Raw genomic sequence first — 26,107 nt, forward strand, 5'->3', positions numbered from 1 at the left:
CAGTGGAGCTGTGGGGATTTCCCAGAATTGGATCAAGGGCTTCCAGCAGTGTAGCCCAATTGAACTCAGTCTCCTCGGGGAAAAGGAGCTGGTTTGAACTGTGTGCTGCCATGGGAAGAGAGGAAACACAGCCACAGGAGGAATCCAGCTCACTGCTTCTGCTACCACCAGAGGCGAGCTGGGAGCAGGGATGGCAACTGCTGCTTTTGGGCAACCACCACCCTTCTGCACTGGGTTCTGGAGCAGAAGCCATGGTCCTCTACTGTCGCACTACGACACGAGATAACTCACGCACTTACACTAAGATTAAAAGAGCAAAAGGAAGGAACTTTTATTTCTGACCTCGCAATATATTGAATTCTAAAAATGACAGTGAATTGGAGGATAAAATTGCCACCTCCCCAACCACACTGGTCAAACCAAGAGTCTATCAATTCTCTCCTCCCACAAAGAAGAATGCAAAACAGTCATTATTTACATGAACATGCGTGAGAACTCTAGTAGAACTACGTAAACATCAGAAGGCATAGAAAACTTTTAAAAGAACTTTAAAACCTTTAAAAGAACAGGGTGGCACCCTACCCCCGATGAATGTGATTATCACACAGCAGCAGGATCTGCCTCCCTGCCTCTCCAGACCCACCCACAGTAGTGAGTGAGGATATGCCACTGTCACTCTGTGTCCTCACCTCAAAGCTGCCCATCAGCAGCAGTGCAGTAGATGATTGATGGATGACTCCTGCAGCCTGCTGCCATTTGTCCTTAAATGGTTTATTAATGGTTTATTAATGGTCTGTGACCAGGTGGGGTAGGGTTAGAAAAAGGGTTAGATTCTGCTTTGAGCTTCTTACCAAGGGCTGGACTGTACCAGTGGCATCAAGCTGGACAGACTCACACATCACATCTCAATGATTTCATCAGCTGACAATCTTGTTTAAGTATGCTACAGCCTGACATCTTGGGATGGAGAAGAGAAATACATTCCCTAACACACAGTGGGAGGTTAGAATATGTGCAAATATTGAGATTGCTCCAAGTGTCCAGGCTGCCCACCTACTGGGGTTGACAGCTCATTGCTCACATGTGCTATTTTTGGTTGGCCTCAGGTAGTTGGCTTCTGAGGTGATGGTTGCCATTTTCACTGTTGCTGCTTTTGTGACAGAGAAAAAAGTCTGGTTTTCCCCCTGTGTGGTAGCTCAGTCAGCTAAAGGGGATTTGTAAGAACACAAAACCCACAGCTCTCGTGTTTCACTTCTCAGGTATAACGTGTAGGAAAGGCTTTAGGTGAAACTCTGAATTTCCATGGTGATTGCTGAACAGGGAAGAGAGGAAAGAGGGTGCCTCTGGACACATGGGGCAGTAACAGGATGCTAAATATATTTAGCTAAATGTATTCAGATTTAGTCTGCCCTAGAAATTTATTGGAGTGAGGTGGGAGATGCACACAAAAAAAAAGGGATGGTGTCTGGGAAGGGCAAAGTATTGTCACTGACAGTGCCTTCGATATCAGGGTTTTTCCCATGCGTGGTGCCTCAGAATGGTGAGCTAGCAACAAGAAGCTTTGATCAGTGAGCTAATACCTGCAGATGGAAGAGGAAGGATTGTCCTGACAGGAGTAGGTTAGGACAGTGTGGCTGGTGACCTATTTGGAAACTGTATAGAGCAGGAAGATTTGCAAAGTTTCATTTGCTGCTAGCCTGGAGCTTCTCTTCTTCTTCCCCTTTCAAGTTCCTCAGGCCAGTGCCTCTATTATCCATGGCCCACACCACATCCTTCTCCTTCTAAGTCCATGCAGTAAGAAAGAAGCAATCTGCCCAGTCATTAAACCAATACAAGCATTAAGAACGAGTCTGAGGAGGAAGCAAGCTGGATCTTCAGCCTCAGATTACCAAGAGCTTGTCTGCCAGCGTGCAACACTTGCTGTCCAGCCATTGTGCTACTCATCTCTGGGTCCCCAGACACAGGGGCCACTGTTCACCAGGTCCCCTATTCACCAGGCCATTTCTCTTTGTTCAGGCTGGTGGCACCAAATACAATTAGCTCTTCTAACTCCTTGTATGCCTTGGCAAATCCTGTGCATTTTGGTTTGGATGTCCTTTCTCACTGATGTAGAAATAATTGATTCTGACCCTTTCACATGCAGCTGTGACTTGCAGCAGGATCACCTGAACGCACCCAGTTTGCTTGCACAGTGATATCTGATTTTGCTTGTTCTGTCCGGCCGACTTTGCAGTGAGTCAGACATCTCTGAGCAACTCCATCTGCCTCCTGGCTTTCACTCCCAGGAAGTGAGAGACCAAAGGAGACTCCCTGTGGCCCACCCTAAGGTGTGGAGTGTGAAGTTAACCTGAGGCAATGTCTACTCTGATCTCCTTTCTTCTCCCCAGTGTAATGCTCTGATGGAAAGGATGATCTTGCTTACTTGGACAAGAATAAACCTTGTAAAAAATTGGAGGTTGGAGGTTTTTCCCCCACTTAAACAATGCAAAGTGTAATGGTCCAAGTGTTAGGGTAGCTGTATTGTTGGCTTTATAGTTGCTAACTGAATCAACTTGGCTGCCTCTCCCAAGAGTTTGCTGACCTTTTTCTTTCTCCTCTATCCCCTTTCCCTTTGTTCTACTAGTGAGAACTTCTGTGTGGACACTGAAAACTATATATAAATATGTCTGTGCCACTAACCAAATAATTCTTGACCTAATTAAGCAGAGCTTCCTTTGGCAAAAGCTCAGCTGGCAGTGGCATGCCACTTTTGTGATAGTTTTCATAAACAGCTGTAATAAAAGCAGCTGCATTGCTTTGATGCTGCGTGTGAGGGCCTGGTAGCATCCTGCATGCTCATTACAGAGAGCCTCAGAGCTGGATTTCGGGGGCTGGTGTATGAAAACCTACAGAGGGGTTTCCCATTAGCCTGAAGTTACACGGTGCTGCCCACAAGAAAAGATTGACTCGCCCTCTCTTAATGAGGCCTTTTCCTGTAGTTCTGGATGCTGCTTTCACTGTTCAACAATTTTCGCCCACCACTTTCAGAGCTTGTGGACGAGGCAGATATTTCCGAAAGCACTCACTCGAATAACCACTTTTTTTGTAGTTCTATCCCTTGCCCACGGAGATGCTCTGCTGCCTTCCTGTGATGCTCTTACCTCTGTGGCCAGCTCAGGGCAGCTCACTCACGGTGACTCATGCTGCCTTGCAGTGCATGATCCCTCGACCTCCGTGACCCTAAATAATTTGAGCACAGAATGGGATTTGCCCTGGCATGAAAATGAGCATGGAGAGAAGGGTATCACGACTTCCAGGAACATACAGGCAGGCGGTGCTGGGAGCTTTGGAGAAAAGGCAAGCAATTCAGGGACAACAGAGCTGCCCCGTTTCCACAGCACCCCTTGCTTGGTACCTGCTGTGTTCCCCTCCGGCAGCCGCCCTGCTCCTCCAGGGGAGGTTTCCACTGATCCTGCGGTCCCCCTGGGGACAGGAGCTTTCTTCATTGCATTCAGTGGGGAAGTGACGAGAAGTTTTGCAGATTGCCTGAGTTGCAAACCCTCTGACCATGAGAGAAGTTGGACCCTGTACAGCTGCCTGCCACCCTGCAAAATAGGAACTGTGATACTTGGTGCTTTTGTAGTACCTCAATAAGTGATGTGACAATAAAATACGTGTACTTTTAATCCTACAGCTGGCTCTGGCAGTGTCACAGAGACCCATTATTTGCCTGGGGGAGATGGGGACTCCAGATCGAATGAGGTGTAATCTCTTGTCAAAGGCCTCCTGTATTTTCTCTGTATTCCTTTGTTGTCCTGATTTGTGATATGCCTTATGCTCTATCTTACGATAGATTATACTTGAATAACTTGCACAAAACTTTAATAAAAGTTCTCCTTGTGTAATGTGGTCCCTGTTCCTCTCTGACCATACCCAATATACAACATACCCCTGGAGTTAGCGATCAGTTTTTGCACAAACTAGAGCAGCACTGCTGGTTAAAAAGTTCCAAACAAAGGAGAGAATGAAAGTGTTTTAACCAAAATACAGAAGTATTTGGTCCACATGAAACATGTTGACTATAAGACTGTCACGTTTAAACATCCAAGTGTCTTGAGTTAGGTGTTTCTGCTGCATGGAGAATTTGAGTAAGCACGTCTAACTGCAGGAATTCTGCCAAAGCAGGTTTAATACTCCTACGTATGCAAAAAAGCTGGTCTTGGGAGAAGCAGATGCTGCAGCAGAGCAGTTGTGTGAGCAGGGCTAGGCTGCATCAGTTGATTAGAACAGATATTTGGAACATTGTAAAAAATATTGTTGTCTTTTTATGTATTCATCAAGCTGAGGTGATCTGGACCCCAGACTGGCTGAGAGTCTTTGAGAAACGATGGCTCTGGGGCCAGCCACAGATTTTACCATTTCCTCTTGCTACCAATCATGACTATGTGGTGAAATTGATACGATATAACGTACAGGTTTTCTTCCTGATTAACCAAATGGATGCATCTTGCTGCAATTATCATCCTCCATTTAGCATTTCAAGGCCACTTACCCCCTTCCGCAGACATCTGCTGGCTGAGGGCTGAGTGCAGTCACTCCTGGCCGAATCCTCCAGGCAGAGCAAGTGCCTCCGGCCCTGGCTGTCAGAGCATTGATTCACCACCGATCCCACCCATCCTGTCTCCTCCCTCACCCTGGCCCTTCCCATGCATTCATTAGGAGAAGCCTTTCCCCAGCTCCTGGGGGTGGGATGCCCCCACCCTGGGTCCATCGGTGCTCGTGTGCTGCAGGGGTGGCGCAGGTACAAGGCTGGGGCAGAGACTGAGCTGTGTTCCAGTGTCTGCCTGCCAGGACCTTCCTGGTGGTGACCCACCTCCATGGGAGCATCTGCCCGGTGAGAGGAGGGCACAGGGCCACAGCGGGGCACATACCTGGATGAGGAGCTGGAGGGAAGGACGGGAGCAAGGGCTGTAACCCTGGCTGGGCAGTGGGGGGTCCTGCACTGCTGACCTACATGTCTGTAGGGTTAGAGAAAGCTGTGGGTTTACCATGGGGTGGGTTTCAGCTTAGTGTGGATGCCTGCTCAATTATGACAGCACTGACTTTGGCAGGGTGAACACAAATATTTTATTTGCTTCATATTTTATTCTCTTTTGTTTCCTTTTTTTTAGTTTGGTTTCTTTTTAGGAGACTGTGAAATTAGCTATACTTCACTGGGAGGCCTGGAATGAAGGTTTTGCAATGCATAAAGTGTCTTTTTATTATTATTACTATGTTATGTACTTTTTAAAAACACCATTTGGTTTTCTAGGTGCTCCTTCTACCTTCCCCTCCCCTTCTCCCATTATTTGTAATCCAAAAGGTTCTTATGGTTGTTTATTGCACTGTGGTTACAGTAGTTTTGTGCGTGTGTGTAGATGTAGGTGCTTTATTTCGCCACCTCTCATCCCATTCCATTCTTCAGTATGAAGTTGTTCTCACTCCCAATCCCAACAAACCCTTTGGGCCTAGTCCTTCCTTCACCTCCCTCCCTCCCTCCCTCCCTCCCTCCCTCCCTCCCTTTTCTTCCTCCCACTTTTAACCACTGACTTATAAAATGTTGCTTACTGATTTCTGGTATGTGCTAGGTGAAGAGACCAACTGTGTATATTAAGGTGTCCAGTGCCATCTAAGACGTTCTTCTGGAATAGAAGGTTTGGCTGAGGCAAGCTCCTAGGGCATGTTTCCCTGCCCTGCTCAGGTGTCTTGTATGCTCAAGAGTCCCTCCAATGGCACCAGATCCCTAAGTATGCAACAGGATCTGTTCCCAGTGTATGAGTCTGCCTGGGAGCATCTACATTTCAACAGATTTGGTTTTAAACTGGGGAGGTATTTCCCCCACAGCCTTGCTGGTGGGGTGTAGCTGCATGGCCCTTGTGGGGGTATCCCTTCTCCAAGTGGCCAGTGGGGGCCATGCAGCACTTCACAGAAATGTGGGCTGGGTCACCTTGAACACCCTGATCGGACCTCTGGATTTTTGGTACTGTGCATGTGGAGGGGCTGGCACATGCGGTAGGGCTGCATGATAGAGCCTTTCCCCGCAGTATGTGAACTTGTATGACTCCCAAACTGGGATGAATAATCAAACCCTTAGTTCTCATGAGACACATGATATTTCAAGGAAACAGGAGACATCATGTGAATTTTGGAGTACTTAAGATTGTGAGCTATCATACAAAAAGGCTTTTTAAGAGCCAAAAGGCCCAATTGAAAGAGATCAGTGTATAGCTTGGATCTCTGATAGGGTTGAACTCTGCTCCATTCATACCGTCCCCCATGAAAGGGGTTGGAATGGATTCTGTGATTTACACTGAGGTTGCCCATCCCCAGCTCCTCAGCCCAGCTTCAGTCCTCTGATTCTTGCTTATCGAGTGATTGCTCTGGTTGCTGTACCAGCCTCTGGATCCAGTTCACACAGAGGTGTGGAGCAAGGAACAGCATCTAGGCAGACCCACCAAAACTGAGCCCAGGCAAGGGGGCTGAATTCTTCTCCAAGATCCAGCCTGTATGAACAGATGGCCTCCCAAAACCTCTCCACCTGAATTGATCCTGTGCAGGGAGGAATAGAAATACTTTCTGATGCTGTATTTTAGCTGTCTTAGAGAAAGGGAGGTAAGGATTATACAGGGGAGGAAAGAGAGGTCTTCATTCCCACCAGGGAGCTTCCAGTTTTTGATCCTCAGTTTAGACAAGGAATAGGGTGCCTATATTTGGGAGAAGAAAGTATAGCTGTGAAATGTGCTGTCATCATCTCCCTTGCTAGCCAGGCTGGCTAGTGCTTTTGCTTTCTGCCACCACCTGTGTGTGTTCCCTTGCCATAACTCTTCCCTTCTTAGTTTCCATTAGCCCTCAGTAAGAAGTTGTATGTCTTTGGGGATCTTTACTTGGGGACCTGACACCTGCAACTGTTCTGCTTCCCCAACACTGAGGAAAGCCCTTTGACAGGAGCAGACAGTGGCCTTGCAGACTGAGAAGGCACAGCCAACATTACCTGTAAGGAGAGGGACCTCAGCAGGCTTGGCCAATGTCCCCAGTGCCCACGAGTGACACTCCTCTGCGGCAGTCAGGTACTGGGGCAGCTCTGTGCTGCTGTGGGTACGATCTGCAGCCAGTACTCGGAGCGAGTGTTTGTGAAGCTGGAGCGTGTGAACCTGTCCTGTGATCAGCAGACAAGCAGGCAGCCTTCCCCAGAGCCTCCACCACCTGAGCACGGCTGCGCTGGGGAAGGGCTGTCTCGCTCCCCGAGGCTGGGCTGGGAAAAGGTCCAGCAGCCAGACTGAGGAAGGGCTGCGGTGCTGTGCGGCTGCCAGGAAATCTGAACCCTCCAGGCAGGTCTGAAGCTCAAACGAAGCTCATTAGGGCTCAGCTATGTAAGGGGTTTCTCCCTGCCCGATGTTCTCGTACACCAGCTGTGTCACTTGCAATGTGCTCCGGCTCTTGTTTGCAGATCTGGGGAGTTTAGAGTTGGGTAGGCACTGTGCAAGCAGAAGAGACAGAAGGCCTTCTGTGCCTAGAGCACTGATGCTGGTGAGAAGGTGAACGTTTTACTCCAATGTTTGTTCTTATTCATGAAAGGAAGAGGGTCTTTAGAATAGGTCTTCCTGCATTTCAGCTGCTTTTTATAAAGCCTCTGGAAAGTTTCCAGTCTGATAATGATGGGGGAATGCTGCTCCCAAGATATATTTTGTATTAAGTGAGTCTGAGAGAATCGAGGTGGAGACAAGGATCTCAGGTGCAGAATTTCCAACTCCCACCTGCGTGCTTCAGGAGTCATGCTCCATCTTGTGCTCTTTGTGATGCAATGAATGGTTCAAGCTGTGCTAAAATCCCAGCCCAAATTCAGGAGTAGAAAGTAAACCCGCCCAGCTTCTTGTGGTTAGGAAAATGCTTGTGAAGTGAGGGAGGTGGGTTCAAAACCCTGAGGCTGGTAATGGAAACTAATTCAAGCATCTTGTTTGCTAGGCAAGTTCCCTAACCACAGAGCAAGCCTGCAGAGGGAGCAGGCTCCATCCAACAGAGGAAACGCTTGTGCACCACCTCACTGAGAAGCACCAGCAGCTCAGTTAAATCCCTAAGCTTGGTCTTCCCCATCCCTCCCTGCCTCGATGCAGGGTGGTCGCTCCCCCTCCCCACAGCCTCTGTGTTCTGACACCTGATGTGTGATGTTGGGATCTGGTTCATTCTCCTGGCTAAAGCAGTTACTGCCTTTCCTGCATCAACTCAGCAAGGCCCGTGTCCCGTATCGGCTCTGGAATACTGTCAACACTGGATGGATGAACATCCTTCCATCCTTTCCATGTGTGACTCTTTCTGTGATGACAGTGCTGGTTTTTAACCCCTCCTGATGATGGAGTTGGGGTGGCCTGGGGTGCTCTGCTGCACAGGAGACCAAACACCCCAGGCTCACTCTGCAGCATCTCTCAGATGGTCTCTTCCTGGGTGGCAGGACCTACACTTGCCAAGTTCTCCCACATTTCCCTAGCCCAACATCAGGAACCAAGCAGAGACCCAAGATGGATACATCCCTGACAGGAACCAAGCTTCCTCATTCCCAAGCCAAGAGGTGCTTGAATCAGCATCCTTTGGGCACAGATAGTGCCTGTGTATCTGAAACTGTTTGGGCTGAGTAAAGCACTGCCTGTAGCTCATCACATCAGTGCTGCCCACAGACTGACACTTCGGGTAGTGCTGGCAGCTTGCAATGGTGTAAACCACTGTGTTAACAAACCAGGCCACTCCTGGCCTGCTGTGGGCTGTGAACAGCTCAGATCACACAGCTCATGGTGTTTCCCTTTCCTTCCTCAAGTAGCATCAGAGAACTGTGTCACCACAGGGGCAGGATCTGCTACCCTCTGGACATGTGATGCTCCATGCAGAATTCCACACCCAAGCACTGTGGCTGTCCTGGCTGCAGGGGCAAAGTGCTGCTCTGTTCTCTGCCCTGAGTTTTCCCCTCAGGTGCATGACTTACATGCAATCTGCAGTTTCAATGACCAGTCACTAGGTATTAAAATACTTTTGCACTCTCTCAGCTTCCCCGCCTGACACAGTGGGAATTGTTGTCACCCCACTGTTAACCCACTTTCCCAGTTACTGGAATGCTCAGCATCAGTCTCATGGAGCCCAACCTCACTGCTGTGCTACTATGCTGTGGTGAGCCATCAGCATCTCTTCAAATGCACATTCTTAGAGAAGAGAGAACAGTGACTAAATTGGTTTCTGAATTTTCATCAGCACTTTAAAACATCTAAGCATTACAACCCCAAAAACCTCAATTCTCTCCATGCTCGGATGGAAAAGTCAGGGATGGAGGAATGGGCATTATGACTGTTCAGTCCACAGGGGCCCCTTAGGTGAGTTATTTCCCACCAGGCTCATTTCCTGTGCTGTCAGTCCACTTCACTCCACACCTTCAGCTAAAAATGGTCTTTTGAAAAATCTCCTGGGCAGTAACAGAAATGAGTGTGGACCCAGGGATGCCACAGAGAGCTAACAATTTCTTCTCTCATTTGAAAGCTAACCCTCTCAAATGCTCCTGAACTCATCCTGAATCCAGGGATGTACAAAGAAACTGTCACCAGACTGTAGCCTTAACTAGTCATCAGTAAAGATGTATAATATAGGAAGGTTTAGCTGCTTAAAACTGGCCTTTGAAAATTTAATGATCTAATCCAGGGTTCTTCAAAAATTGCCCAACTCCCATCAGAACAAGTGAGCAAGCACCTTCCCAAAACTGAGTTCCACAGACACATGTAAGTCACATAACTGAGAATATGGCTGGTTTCCTACAGGAAAAACACAAGACCAGATATATTTCACACAGTGTTATTCACACATTTTCATTTTGATTTTTACAATATATACACGTGAACATTACATTATTCAATACGAGCCACCTGGAGTCAAACCTAATCAAACTGGTCTGTAAACAATCTATATCAAAAAGCAATACTTGAGCAAAAAGTCTAGTGGTTCTACCCAAACCCTAAAATAGTTGAAAGGAAATCCAGTGATTTTCATGTTCCTGGATAAAATTTGTGCACAAATGATCTCAGGAGAGCAAGTGGAAGATTATACTCAAGATATTGAAAGCACCAAGGATGACAGTTACAGGACTGTTTAAATTCAACCATGGCATGAGTGCTGCAGGGACAAAGTACAGGGACATTATCAGTTTCTGTCTGGACATCCCCAAAAGCCGGACGTACTGTCTTATGTGTTGAAGGAATGCCGGCTCTGTGGATTGCAACACACGGCACAGGTACACAGGGTAAAGATAGTCACTGAGAATTGATGTGTCCAAGGAACTGGCTATGAAGTCATCCTTCGGGTGACTACAGGAAAGCTCTGGCTCCAATGACTGGGCTGGTACCTCGGGGGAGGAATTTTGTGAACTGCCATGCAAAAACTACTTGGCCATTAGAATTGTGCTTACTCAAAATAACGAGGCCTACCACTTCATTTCATGCAGGCACTGGAAGTAGGCCAGAAGAAACGTTGCCATTTGCCTATTAAGGAGTTATCACTACCATTAGAAACGCAGCGCCTCAGATGTCTGCTATAGTAACAGTTAGGTAACCCTGGTTATCAACAGTAACATGACAGAATTCCTCATACAAGTTTATACCACTACTATTTTCTTTCTAATGATCACACCCCTACCACAACAGCCTTTTATTTGATCAATGCTCAAGACGTGGCTTCGAAACTACCACGTTAATCAAACCTTTAGGTTAAGCCATCCAAATGAACATTTTACACAAAATACTTACTTCAACAACATACAAAGCACTTTCTTTATCTTTCAGAAACTGAATATACAAAGTAAGCTTTTTCCAAAATATTTCCATAGGCAAAGGATTAAAAAGGATTTTAATTATACACATATGGTCACAATTCTGCCTTAAAAAGATCATTGGGAAATGTACATAAGGCCGCTTGTATATGTACATCATCTTTATGTTACTGTTACAATGTCGTATGTCCAGAGGAAAAAAATCGACAGTATCATACATATTTGCTTTACGCTGCGAGAAGGCTATTCAAAAATACAGTACTCTTCTGTACAAAAAATTCATGCCACATTTATTAAGATGGAAGAAGCATTGGTTTCTGTAATAACCAAATATTTCAGTCCACTTCTTACTATGCTTATTTATCCTGATTTAAAATTTGAACAGATTGATTTCCCAAAGTGTCCATATGAACAGATTCAACAGCTATGTTATAAACAAAACATAATGTTTCTCACAATAGATAAAAAGAAAGCCGGTTTGTATTTTTGAAACCATATAAAGATAGAATTTTAAAAAAATCACTCTTGGTTTGCTGAAATAAATTTACATTATACAACACTATATGCCAGGGGGAAAGAAGGGAATGAGGATATGAATATACACTAAAATGCAAATTTTTGTCCCAAAAAGGAGTAAAACAAATTACATTTACAGCATGAAGGTTTACAAATGTACATCTGTACAACCAAGGTAAGCATCACTACTAAATTAGCAAGGCTTTGTAATAAACATCAAAAGGAGAGATTTGTTTTCAAACTGTAAACTTACACCTATTAACTACACGTATACAATGCATATATTTATAGGAAGCAAAAAGCTATCTGAATATTTAATCAATCATGCTTAAATGTTGAGCTATCAAGTTTACTTTTCAGTGGCCCCTTCTCTTTATCATTACCTATTTTTCGCATCTACAGTGAGAAAGCAAAATAAATGCTCAACACTTTCAAATCCTTACAATTCTATATGCAAAATAAAAAAATACGTATCTCTACTCTTCCTGCGTTGTAAAACTGACTGTATTGTTAATACAGGGTTCACTCCTTTTCCAAAAGAGTACTTAGCTGAATGGAAGTACCACCATCATTTTAATCCCTCTACCTTGTACAACAATTAAATATATAAGTATATACAGCACTTTATTTTTAATACATTGCTAGAGAAAACCTTAGGGCATGATTTAAAAAAACCTGTATCCACAGCAAGTGCCAAAACCTACTCTCTTAAAGTTTCCATCGTTTTGTTCTTCCCTACTTTAATTTGCTGTGCCCTGTTTATTTGGATAGGATGTTGTGAACCACCAAAACACAACTTAACTTTTCAACATGTTAAATAATGTTTATGCAGCTGATCAATTTTAATCTGGTATAAAAGACTTCACACAAAAGGGAAAAATAAGGGTTAATTCTATATACAACTCTATAAACCTGTTGTGCTATGATGCTGGGTAGACCTACCAGATTGCAAGCCAGTGTATTAAAAGAATACTGTACTTTTTCCCTTTAAAAACTATTTCAGTGACTTTACAAGGTAAAAATTTACAAAATATGTGACAGCTATTTTGATACAATTACATCATATACAGGCATTCTGTGCTTTGCCAGCCATCCAATCTGATAGGTCTCCGGATCAGGGCTGGAGATATTTTTTTAACAATTCACTCCCCAAAAATATACACAAGAATAAAAATTTTACAAATGGATGAACAAAGTCAATAAATAGATTTAAAAAAATCAGAACATTCAGAGTTAAGTTGTAGGTTTTGATAATTCACAATTTAATTTTTCTTCCATTTCTCTTTGTCTTTTACAGCATCCCATTTGGTGGTCCACCAATTGGCCCCAAATCAGCACTGTTCTTCAGGTAATACTTTTCCAGCTTGGCCAGAATGTGTTTGCCATAGGTGTATTTACGCAGAGTCGTGATGTGGGGTCGAATCTGTAATAAGAAACATGTTTGGCTTTTAAAACATCCACACTTTCAAGCAGAGGTGACTACACTTTGAAAAAATTATGCAAAAAGATGCCTGTATTTCAAAGTGCTGGAAGTTTCTGGAAAGACGTAAAATTGATGACTTTGACTCATCAAATAACTGCTGTTTCTGTTGCAGGAAAAGGGAGGCAGTACTTTGTGGGAGAGCCCTGTTGGTGACTGGGGAAGGCAGAGCTCCTGCAGGAATATCCTGGGCCCTGTGTTAAATAGCCTCCAGCTATTATGGCAACAGCACACTTCTCCATGTCTGGATATTCTTAAGTGGAAATGTGCCTGTATGCTAGGAAGTGTGGGAATCTCTTCTGGGGGAACTGCAGAGTGGATTTATACCCACAACCAGGAAATAAAAAGATAAACCGGTATTTCTCCTGTTATATTATTAGTGACAAGAGATACTACATTTTCCTGCTACAAGTATTTTCACATAAAAGCTGGCATAAAGACAGGAGATGAAATCCAACTATTGAAACTTTCCTTTTTTATCTCAGTGCTCAGAGACCTGAGTGTTTTCTGCTTCACCAAGCTCCACTGAATGTCATGGTTATACATCAAGTTCTAGATTACAGAAGCGTTGGGTTTTACATCTGCAGGGAAAGGTGCTCTGGCAGAAAAGCTCACAGACACATTTGTGAGTCTCTACACGCATGCTCATGCATACCTTGTGCATTATGATCTTCCTCTGGGCGGGCTCGGCCATGTCGATCATCTTCTGCACGACGTAGTTGGCGTACTGGTCCTTCATCATGGTGTATAAGGCACTGTGAGGGCCGTCGTTCTGGCAGCACACCTCGTCGATCAGCAGGGCTCGCTCCGCACGCGACGCGTGAGTCACACATTTTTCTACCACGTTGCTGAAAAATAAGGCAAGTCCATGATGGGACTGGAGGTGTAACATTCTTCCAGGTAACTATTATCAATTTCTCTGGAAGTTTATCAGTTCTTCAGGGTTCTTAATGCCAGTAAAAAGCGTAACTGCAAATGCATCAATTCCTCATTTCCAAATTTCCAGTCTAATGACTGAGAAGTTAGTCACCACATCACTATTACTTCACCCATGTGACAGGGTTATTTTCTGATTATTTAGTAGGAGAGACTTTTCCATTGAACCTACATAGGTATAGTGGACTTCAGGCTGCAGATGTGTTCTAGCACATCTATTCTGGTTGTGGGCCCTTTGAACACACAACAGAGAAAGCTAGGTATGAAGATTCTTGCTTTTTGAATAAATGCACTTTCTAAGAGCATGCCTGCATCAGAAATTCCATCAAATATTCTTTTGTAGAGCAAGTCTCTGACCTTCTGTTTTTATTTCAGAAGCTGGAAAGGCCATCAAAGCTTGTAACACAGCAAAATGATCCTGGGTCCTAAATTTTTGCTTTAGAAATTAAGCAAGTTAGAGGGTTATGAAGAGTTCTATTCAGGCAAAAGAAAAATAAAATCCAAATAAACTAGTTTGCTAGCAATTTTTAAAACAAATGCTCCCATAAAGTCACAGTGCATTTCTATGTCGTTCTGATGACAAGGTCAGTCTCACTAAATAACCTAGAATGAATTCTGAGGTGTATTTTTCCTTCACAGAAGGCATATAATCCGTACTTCAGCAAAAAGCATGAAAGTAGGAGTTTTAGGTTCCAATGTCAGAACAGTTCAGGCCTCCTACAGCAGTATTCCAGACTTTCTAAGGCAGAAAATCCTTGTCAGACTGAACTACCACTTTTTAAAGCTAGCCTTGTTATACTTGCAGATTGGTAGGCTGGATTAAGAGTCAGCAAATCCCAGTTAATCATCATCAGCGCATCACTCAAGTTCCAGCAGAGCTTTTCACCTGGCTCTGGGCATCCTTACATGAAAACTTGGAACTTGTTCCCTGCATTTGCACAAAGTGAACAAAAGCCATCCCATAAACCCACAGAACCTCTTGTTTTGCTACAGAACATTTGCCTCTTCCCTTCCCCAAACCTAGTATAAAAGTATCACTATCATTCATCTCTATAAAAATATAAAATTTCAGGAGGTAAGATAAAAAATTAAAAAAAAAATCATATCCCTTTTGTAACACAATAAATAAACCCAGTGTTACAACTATACAATATTAATGAATCTTTAATATATGAAAATTGTGCAATACCTGGCAAATTTGTGCTGACTCAGAGCTAGAACTTTTCCTCTTATTTCTGAAACGATTTTGCTTTTGTCTTCAGGACGACCATGCTCCAGTACATGTTGAATAACGTAATTTCCATATTGATCCTGAAAATAAGATGACTTAAATTTTCTTTTGTGTTCATACCAAGTAATAAATACTGACAGCTTTTGTACATGAGCATAAAGTATGAAAGTACTATTTGCATGGATATAAGGAAAATACAATAATGTCAACATTACAGAAGCAAAGTGATGCAAGAAATATTTAATCAAAAATTACTTAATGGACTATAAATTTTACATAAAAATGTAAATAATCCGTAAAACCAGTGTTTTGCTAGAGTATCTTTTATCCTCTTTAAGAAAGAAGTCCTCAAATTGAGGATCATACTTTTTAACAGCTGTAATATTCCCCTGAATACCAAGCTACAGTCAAAAGTGTAAGAAAAATGCTTTTTATATCTTCTTTGCCTCTCAAGTTCCAAATTCATTTTCATTAAAACTATGAAAGGAAAGAAAAACAAAAAAATCAATGTCTACAAAACTAAAAAGAGGTAAATGCATTTAAACTAGGATACAGGAGTAAATTATGGCAACAAAAAACTCTGAAGTGCATTAAAAATGAGCCTACATGCACTGACCTGCACTAGCTGTTCTGTGTGCTGATGCAGTTCTTCTAAAATTGGCAAAGTCTGCTCAGCAGTGCAGTGCTCCAGAATACGCTGAATTACTCTACAACCATATGGATGAGTTGAAAGTACAAATACCTTGAAAACAGGATTGCAAACTGAAGTTAAACCGACCGAAGCTCACATCTATTACAATATTGCTGCATTCAAAATGGAACTGAATGTAACAACTACTATTAAAAAAAGTTTTGTCTGCCAAGACCAGAATTCCATTTCCAGGAAAGTCAGGAAAAGATGAAAAAGCAAGTTTTTATGTGTCAAGGACCTCAGAAAACATACAACTAAGAACCCAAGTGTTCATTACAATGTTTCTGTCCTACATAGCTGCAAAGGAAAGCCTGTAAGTATGACCCTTAGGTAACTGCTGTTCAACTTTCAAGCTTTCTTTTTTACTTTCTTTTCAAATTTTAAGACTTTGACACTTATAAAAATAAATTAAATAATGGTGGCTGATTTTCACCAATTTCATATTCTACATAATAGGCTACCAGTTACATATATAAAGTTTGTAAATAACTACTCAAAACATACAGCCATATCTTGCTTATTCCTTCTGCTTGCCTCTCCCAAAGCTACATTTATGGTTTGGGGATTAATTCCAAAAATTTCAGTGTTGGTCAAGACTGAATACAGAACCTTGTAACCTTGTATGATTAGGCATCAACTCAAATGATGCAGACACAAGAAAATGATTAAGTAATATCATGTAAATGTGCCATTTTCTATATATAATTACTTGGTGCTTCGGATGGATATTCAGTACATAAACTCACACTTTAATCAAGGGGCTGTATTTACAGTTTAAAAAATGCATCTCCTGTACCTCATACACACTTTTTTGGTGTAAAAAGACCAAACCCTAGAAACCTTGGTATGCAATTTAGTACTATGTACAACGGTAATTCAGGTATTGCTGTTGTGTAAAATGAGAAAGATATTGTAGATTTTATTAGGAAATATATTTGGCCATCCATTAAAGTAAAATTTAGTTATATAGCCAAGTTAGTAAGATTTTTACAATTCTTCTCAAGACTATAAAAGTACACACTTGTCTCAGAGGATTAAAATGTTATTTAGCTGCAGAACATTCACTAGCCTGCAGCATAGTATCAATCTTACAGTAATAATGTTTTTTTGGAAACAAAGCAAAAACCCCAATCTGAAGTAAACAAATACTACACCCCCTTCACACTAGTCCATATGAAGGGAACAGATTAGTCAATTTCATCACTGCAGTTCCTTAAGGACTGACATTCATTGGGAAACACTGAAAGACACATGTGCAACACAAGCAACAGGAGAGGAAAATGTAATTTTTAATGAAAAATATATACCAGAGAGCACATACGTTATTATTATAAAAATAATGACCCTGCAAGAGTTGTGAAGGAAATGTGAAATGGTGTTATCACAAAACACAAACACAAACCCTGGCCTTGCAAAGTCCCTTGTATGTATTTATATTACATAAATATTTATTATTATTTATAATACATACAAACATGTCTTTCTAGAGCCTTCTCTCCAACAAATTCATCTTTTTACAGCGTATTAACTGTCTCTCCAACAGCTTCCCAATGCCATCATTCCCTTTTTCATTCTACTTAAAATAAGCTGAGTGCAAAGTGGCAAATTCTCTCTTGTACATGCAAATGATGGACAAAGACCTGCAGATCTTTTTCTGTGAAATCTAAGCAACCTGCAAAGAGGAAATGAACCATTGACACTACCTGTCCTTTGAATGCATCAATGATGAACTGGAGCGACTGGGGCTGAACACACTCAATGCATTTTTGTACAACGTGGTTTCCATTTTGATCCTTCACACATTTCAGAACATGGCCATCCAGCTCTTTCACCATTTCATTCTGGAAAAACAAAGATTATCCTTGTCTTTATGATGGTATTTCCCCCACCCTCCTTAAATGGGGAAAAATTTAATTGCATCCTGACTCCAACCTTCATATTCACTGGTGTTAACTGTGTACCTCAGTACTTTCATTTAAACAACTATTTTAGCCCCCAGGATATTTCATGATGAAGGGAATAATCATCAATTCAATGAAGTAAAAAGAGGGATACAATAAAAATAAATAAATAAAATTTAAAAAGCATTGCTCTAACTTACAATTACCTGCTGGTCAGGTGAGATTGACTCGAGTGCCTTCTGGATAACACGACAGCCATACATCTGGAGGGCCAATGGCAGAACGTGACCACGGATGCGTGTTGCTAGGGCTAACTTTTGATCCAGGCTTCCAAACTAAAAGAAAATAAATATGCTGTTAACAAATGAAGACATTACAGTGTGCTGGAATTTACATGTCAGAGTAAGTATTGTCAAGATGTACATGACTGTAATATTTGGATAATTTTTCACTTTGTGTTTTGGTGGGTATATTTACCAGAAGCTTTTCTTTTCTAAATGCAACATTTTGTAATATTCCACATCCAGTTCACATACCTCCTATCAAATGCATGACCTTGAAAGACAACAGAAGAAATCATATAGTTTATGCTTGCCTGTCTATAGGAATATTTAAGTGCAACTAACCACTTTTTAAAATTGTACTGGCAAATTGATCACAGGTCACTATTATGTATGAATCCAAATCAGACTTTCCATCTTGTACAGCATATCTCACATCTTGTAAGAGAGGTCACAGAAGTGACCAGCTGGACAACCAGCTGGTGGCATGGCAATATTCCTGCAGCATTGCTGAGAATTGTCAAACTCTACACCTGTAGTCAGCTCTGAAGAAAGCCTGACCAAGAACTTCACCTGCCTACCTATACAGTAAACTGAGGTCCCCTATTACATGTAAGGCCACATGCACTTTTTTCTTGAGAAGTGCTCTGCAGAATTAAGATGAAAACACTCAGCTAACAATGATTAACTGTGTATTCATCCAACTTAACATTATGGAAAAAATAGCAAATGATGACCCTTAAGCAAAATCAAGATCTTTTATATCGTATGTCAGTGACAGTTTACAGAAGATGTTTTGATTGGTTATTAAAAAAGAAGTAAAAACAGTGTGCACATTAAAAATTACATTCTTGTTTATAGCAAGTATCTTTATTTCTTACTGGGCATTTTCTAGCATCACCTTCCCTCCACCACTCTTTGATATGGTCCTTGATTTAAAGTACACTATACTAGATACCCTTCCTACACATAATTTTTCCCGGGACACATGTATTACTTTTTTCTTCTCTCTGTAAGCCAAATCTTGTAATTCTTTGATAAAGTCTTGTTTTTTTTTTTTTTAACCACATAGTTTTTAAGAGAGGACAAATCTGTTTTAAATTCTAGTTGTAGTAATATTGGATATATCTTATGGTGGATACCCCTTACTCAAAACTCTTCTGCTTCTATACATTTTATGGGAATTTCCTCATACACAGCACCCGATGAAGTTCACACAGCTGTTTGAGTGCAAGTACATTTTCCAGACCCATTCTGTACCACGATGCAGTAATCAATAAAAAGCATTTTTCAAATATTTACGTTCCCTTTCATCTGCTCAAAGTCTCTGCAAGTTCTGCTCAGAGGTTTGTGAAGCTTCAATGTGCAGCCTGTGCATTCACTGGTGTTCACCAACACATGCACCACCAGTGTAAGGAGAAACCATGTCCATTATGGCAAAAAATACTGGGTACAGAACAGAAAACACCCAGGCAGAGTTACACACTTGGGTTCTGTGGAAGTCATGTAGAATTCTGCTACGGTGTTAAGGAAAGACCAGTTAAATTTAATCAGATTTACAGCACTTCATTTGCATGTCCATACTCTTAGTGCTATGCTTACCTCAAAGAACTTCTGTATTACATAGTTTCCAAATACATCAGTCATCAATTGATAGGCTGCTTGCAGGATCTCATTAAATACCATCTGGCGCTCAGCTGGAGTAGCTCGCTCCAACTTTTGCTGTATAAATCTAAGTGCAAAAAAAGGTCCATTATGCTTTGCATCAACAGCAGGAAAACCTCTCAAACACTGTTTCAATGAGACACCTCAACACTCTGAAGAAAGCAGTTAACATTTATAAAATTTATTAAAATGAAAGTAGCACCTCTGCATATAAAAGGATACATTTTAGTAAAATTAAGACTTTAAAACTTTCATTTGAAAAGCATTAAGGATGAAAAGAATAACAGTAACTAAGTACCTGATGATGTACTGACAAAAAATAGTTTTACATTCCAGATGCCACAGAGTTTGTTTTCTTAATCAATGCCTTTTTGATTCCTTAATACTAGAGCTTACAAGTCTAGTTATGAGGCTATTTTTACACTGAGAACTTCTACAGGCAGCTAAATTAATACTATTTTTACAATGAAATTTCTTAGAGAAGGTCAGCCTAAGAATGCGTGCTCCAAATTAAGATGCTTTGAATTAAGATGACAAGCACCTCATTCAAAAGTTTCATATTAATAAAACAATATCAAAGCAGTACAATATTATTAACTATTCTTGTAATAATTACCTAGAACCATGCTGGTCTTGGGAAAATTCAACAATATGTCCAACAAGGTCCCTTAGCTGTAGATTAGGGAAACGATTGTTTCTGAAATCTTCCAGCAATCGGCTGCGTCCAGAAGGCATAATGTCAGACCTACTGTAGCGGAGGCGCGAAGGAGGGAAGAGCTGGCTGGTGGAGCTAAAGAGACTGGAGGTGCTCGCTGCACTGCGATACTTGGCTTCGGCTCCAGGGGCTGCAGAAATATAGCGACCACTACCATTTGTCAGTCCTCCTACAAGGAAGCAGCTCTGTCAGTAACAGCCATGAGCAAAATAAGCAACAGCAAAACAGCAAGTGAACTAAAACTACAGATACACCTTGGAGCCAAAGAAAACAACAGTTTTGTCTCATTATTTATATTTACCTCATTATGGCTGGAGGAGTTAGATAGCTTTATCTTGCAATAAATAAAACCATTCTCCTCCTCATTTTTATGTGAAGGGCACCAGGAAAAGAAATGTCATTAGAAGAATATATCAAGGTAGGTAAAGTGAACACCCACTCAGCCTTACAGAAACCTTAGAACTGGGTGGGCCTTAAGCTTAGTGGGCAGATTTCCACTTCACGAGTCATACTGGCTTATACCCTTGTTAGTAGTCTTGAAGTTAGCCAATTGTGTCAAAATAGACCATGAAATCTGAACTACCCTTCAGTCCCTACTGAGATACCTTTCCAGCTTACAGTGTGTTAAGGGCATTTCTGGGGAGGTACATGTGGTGCCTCTTGCCAAGCTGTACCTGTCCTGCAGGTTATTTGATGACTTTAGCATCCCAAGCTTTCAATCTGGTACCACTTCTCAGCACTAAATAGGTCAAATTTCAAACCAGATAACTAAGAATGCTCTTCTTACTATCAAACAACCACAGATACCTCAAACTGAAGCTCCTTTTAGAAACCTGAAGTCCTTTCCTCACTGCACAAACACTCACCACTCTCACTTCATCCTTCCTTACTTTCTAAGAACTGAATTGCCTCCCTGTGTCTAGGTCCTACTCCTGTTTGCTAGTGATTCCACCTAGAGCTCTTGTCACTCTACAGTCCCGTGCATTTCCCCTCACACCTTGCTCTCTGATCAGTGTGTCTCAGAGTTCAGTCACTCTGAACTCCTCCAGCATGCCTCTTCCCTCCACTTTACAACAGGCAGCAATTATCATAAAAAGCATCCAAAGCATTTTCCCAACTGTTGTATGATTTTTCAGAGGGATACTCTTACTATACTACAAGCAGAAAAACTCAAAGACAATTCCCACATAGAAACCTCAACTCTACTACTAAAATCAAACTAACGAAAGAAAAAAATGAACACTCCCTAAAAGTATTGACTATGAATTGGAAAAGGAAAGCATTTTGTCTCCCTGTCTAGGAAGTAACATTATAATTAAAGCCTTTTCAAATTCAACAGAATAAATATCTACATTTGAATTTAAAACAAATTGCAGTATGTGCTGTTTGAATGGTGCTCTATTACCAACTTAATTTTTAAACAAGGCAAAAAGAAGAAAAATGGAACAAAAAAAAAAAAAAAAAAAAGAAAAAGAAAAGAAAAAAGAAAAACACAAAAAAACCCTCCCCAGCTGATTGTGCCCTAGCCAATCCTTCTTTTCCTTTGGTTCCAAGTATTTATAAGGCCAGGCAATAACAGTGTTACAGTGGACTGGCAATGTATTAATGGTAAAGTTATCTTTCTCAAAAGGTCAAATTCTAGTACCAGAATCTGAGATGTTAGTGCTCTGAAAAACACATCAAGCATCACATTTATTGCACTGTATAGTCTTATGCCCTAAAACAGAAATAATTAGTACTTATTTTATAATTAGTCTTCAAAATTCTGTGATAAACATCAACAAATACTTTGTGCCCCACAATACCATTTAAAAACCACTAGGTTTTCTCTTAAATTAAAGCCTCTTAATTCTGTACAGCCATAAAAATCAAATTTTTCTAACTATCATTTTTAGTTTCCATTGAGAAACACTATGGTACTAACAAACAAAAGGAAAAAAAAACCCAACATTCTGCAGGTGAAGCAGTGTGCAGAGTGATGCTCTGCCATAATTTCTCCTCTAGGAATGGACTTCTAAAGAACAAAAAATGTTATGCAGCTGGAATGATGGTATTTCTCATCTGGACTATGTAAACATTGCACACCACTGCAATCCTGGCTTCCCTGTATGTGCTGTGCAGTAACACTATTTAATATCACGAGAGGGCACCAGAGCCCATCTGAAAGGAAATTATAGGCTACTTTCCTGTTGCAGGATCACTATTACTCCACTGATCACATGCTCAATTCTGTGCCAGAAACTAATAGGGCAGTTTTGATCATATGCTCAGTCAACATGCACAGTCATAGAACTGAACATGTGAATCAGGAATTGTTTCAGCTTGGGTTTTAACTGAGCCTTCATCTCTATAAATTAAATGTGATAATTTATCCAGCAACTAAAATAGAAATTAAGAAATTTGGTAGCTTTTAACAAATATGCTATATATGTGTAATATACATTTCCTGCTGAGAATTATTAAGCCTTTTTTCAGTCTAATTTGGGAACCATCACTTTTTAAGACTTGTAAGACAACTATGCTGCAACTGGGAGGCTCCTGTCTAGTCTCTGAGACTATTTCAGACAATCACATTAAGCAGGACAATAATACAGGAAGGCTGTATTAAGAAAGCACATCCATTGTGCCCAGAAGAACCTGTGGTACTCAGAAAGCACAACCTTGTAAAACACTGGATACTATTATAAAAAAGAGTAATTTAATTAGTAATTAGCGCTTTTTTTTCACATAACCTTTAATTACAGTAATGTTATGGCTCAGTGGCAACTCTGCAGATTTGAAAAACAGTAAACTCCCAAAATAAAGGCATATTGTCTTAGGTACTTATTACATGCAGACATAATTGTGAGTACAATGGCCTATTTTCTTCACCAAACTAGGAAAGCAACAGCCTAGATCTTGTAAGTTATTTGGGGAACATACCTACTGAAGAAAACACTGAAAAATTAAAATACTTATTAAACATCAGTATAGCCACACAATTCCAAACTCTTGCAGAATGAAGTGTGCAGTTAATTATTCAGCTAATCAATCAGCTATCACTTCTGATCTTATAAAACAAAGATCTCCAAAGCACTGAGTAATACAAAGTTGTTTAACAGTTTAATTGAACCTAAACCCCCGTGGCTAATCCATAGGGAGGAAAAGGCAGAGAGATATAAAGGAGATACAGATCATCTAAATCAGAGCCTAAGTTTCAAGGACACAAAGCATGTTCAATAATTGACTCCTTAATATATTTGGTGTTAAGGAGAACATGAAAAAGACATTAAAAACTAGATCCAGGCACATTTATTTTGACAGCATTAGTCTGTTAGTATTTATTGAAGTATTTTTTCAATTATTTCTAATAAAGACAGAAAACACGTCTACTGCAGAGTAACTTATTTACGTGTGTCAGCAGTATGTTCTAGTAACACACATACACGCATATAAATGTTTTAAACTTAATTTCTATTAAGTATTTGTTCATCTGTAAAAAAGTAGCTTAATCTCATCCTAAGCTTAAAGTTTATTCTTCATATGGAAAATAGAATTACACATATCTATGTATGTTTTAGGAATCAATGCACGTGTTTACAATGACTGGTTTACTGCAGCCCTACAGAGGAGGGACACAGCTGAGGCAATGCAAAGCTGCCCACACTGCCTTGCCAAGCGGTGTTTACTCTCACCCAGAATGACCATCTCTGAAATGAAACATCAATCCCAACTGCTAACAAGCCTGGCTCACAACACACAGGAAATAATTACCTCCAAAACCCCAGATTTTAAAAACCCTACTCTACACCACAACCCTACTCTTAAAATGCTGCAATATACCATCAAACAGGGTAAGGATTACCAATCTAAAAGGATTTTTTATGACAATGGAAAACTACTTCCTCTTGCAGTTCCTTGTACTTGGGAGTGAAAGGGTAGTTCAAATTCATGACCTTACTGCTCCAGCTGATTACAGTAAAGAAGCAGTCACAGACAACTGACAAATCCCTTTAAATACAGGAAAACTGACACTAGCACAAAGTCATTAGCACATTCCTATTTTAATACGTTGGATAAAAGTTGGTGAGAAGAGATAAAAGCAGTAAAATGTCACAAATTTCTTGTAAAAGGGAAATTGTTCTTTTAAGCTACAAATTGCAGCAGTGTCTGACAAAGGGGTTATAAAACCATGCACCCTTTCCCAGTGTTGTGCTCTAGATTCTGGTGGCTGAAACAGGAGCAACCGAGTTTGATGCCCATTTAAAAACAAGAGTTAAACTTAGCTGAACCTGTTGGTAAAAGCAGGCAGGACAAGTTTGGAAGGTGGAGGGAGAGCTGCATTTGACAGGCATTATCAGAATACCAATGGAAACTGCATGCAGACATGAACTTAAAATGTTGTTCTACTCTGAAAAGTGACTACATGATAACCATACCCTTCTTAAAATACACTCCCTGTTTGATTTCAGGTATAACTTCTCACTTGGTGAGAAACCTTTTTTATTTTTTTTTGTATGTGAGAACAAAACATGCTTCCAAGAGTGGTCGATGAACCCACTGAAATAAATATAACAAAACAGACAATTAACTGCAGAAATAGTATTAAACTCTTAGATGGTGCACTTTGAATGCAACTGTACAAAAATATGGCACACGGCAGAAAGGCTAAAAAAAATTACTGCATTTTTGTGAAAGCAAATATCCAAAAGTCCTCCATTGCCAAATTTCAGGCTGATTTTGTAATATAGCAAAAAGTTTATCAGTAATCATGGTCCACTTCACTTGGAGGATGAAGAGGACACATGGAAGCCAACAAGTGTCAATTTTCAGAGTACAACTGTATATTCTGGCAGTTACACAATGATCTAGTACATGATTTTAACAAGCTATTAGGCTTAGCTGACACTGCCAAACAGTTCAAAATGGGTCAAAGTCAGTATTTAACAATTTTTGCTGATAGAGGCAATCCTCTATACTGATCACAGTCTATTTTCTCAGAACTGGAAAAAAATCTTTTAACATTTATCAAATGTCAAACAAACAAAACTTTGACTGTTTTAAATTTTAGATAATGCCTTCCAAAATTTGGTTTAAGTATAGTTTTCAGTAATATGAAAACTATGGTGAGAGTACTTTGAAAAGAAAGAAAGAAAAAGATTTCCATGATAACCCCATTGTCAGATGTTCAGAACTTTCTCAAAAGCCTCCATTTGGGCTGAAACTTTCCATGCTTGGTCTCAGCCCAAAGGTGCACTTTGTAGACCTGAAAAAGGAAAAAAGGTAAGTAAAAAAAAATAAAACGTGCTGAAACATCCCCTTGCCCAGTTTTATTTTGGGTATTCAGCACTTAACCTTGAAGGGGATACTGTACTGCAAATGTAATATATTTTAATTATTTAACCTTGCTATACAAATCACTCACACATTTCTCACTTTAGGTGTATTCCAGTAGGCATCTAAATTTTTTTTTCCTCTTTTATTTGCACTAAGAAGTATAGGGGATTATGCTGCCTATTGCAAGCATGAAACTGTGCACTGAAGTTACTGGAGCAACTGGCAACTCAATCATGAATTACATCCAGTTTCACTGTATGATTTTAGCATCCAAATTAAATGACTGCAACTATTTGCAGCAGAAAAAAGAAACTGTACTAGGTAACCTCTGGTTAGAGGCATTATCTTCTAAATATACTGTGTATTGTGGTGGGGTTTCATTTGATCTTTTTTTTTTAATGATTTTTTTTTAAGAAAGGTTGGGCTCCCATGTCATCTTACTAGCCAAAAAAAAAAAATTGAGAAATTATTTTCAGCATTCCTTAAAAAATACATCTGATAACAGAGAGCCACCAGTAACAAGGCCTTTGCTACTTCTTTGACAAGTGCTTTTTTTTTTTTT

At 40.7% G+C, this 26,107-nt stretch overlaps 1 protein-coding gene across 10 annotated transcripts in view; it reads right to left on the reverse strand.

Moving 5' to 3' along the window:
* Positions 1 to 9,827: 9,827 nt before the first annotated feature.
* Positions 9,828 to 26,107, reverse strand: part of PUM2 (pumilio RNA binding family member 2) — a 71,180-nt gene continuing 54,900 nt past the window's right edge. For 6 of the 10 annotated variants that reach the window (XM_053972423.1, XM_053972424.1, XM_053972419.1 and 3 more), the window contains 8 exons: positions 20,131 to 20,398; positions 19,452 to 19,581; positions 17,769 to 17,903; positions 17,371 to 17,508; positions 15,593 to 15,718; positions 14,935 to 15,056; positions 13,465 to 13,657; positions 9,828 to 12,752 (listed from right to left, as the gene is read on the reverse strand). In XM_053972423.1, coding sequence (XP_053828398.1) covers positions 12,621 to 12,752; positions 13,465 to 13,657; positions 14,935 to 15,056; positions 15,593 to 15,718; positions 17,371 to 17,508; positions 17,769 to 17,903; positions 19,452 to 19,581; positions 20,131 to 20,398 — 1,244 coding nt within the window. In that variant the 3' untranslated portion in view covers positions 9,828 to 12,620. The remainder of the gene's footprint in view (positions 12,753 to 13,464; positions 13,658 to 14,934; positions 15,057 to 15,592; positions 15,719 to 17,370; positions 17,509 to 17,768; positions 17,904 to 19,451; positions 19,582 to 20,130; positions 20,399 to 26,107) is intronic. The other 4 variants (XM_053972418.1, XM_053972420.1, XM_053972422.1 and 1 more) reach the window with 1 other exon arrangement.

The sequence above is a fragment of the Vidua macroura genome, chromosome 3 (genome assembly GCF_024509145.1).
Source record: "Vidua macroura isolate BioBank_ID:100142 chromosome 3, ASM2450914v1, whole genome shotgun sequence".
Taxonomy (NCBI): Eukaryota; Metazoa; Chordata; class Aves; order Passeriformes; family Viduidae; genus Vidua; species Vidua macroura.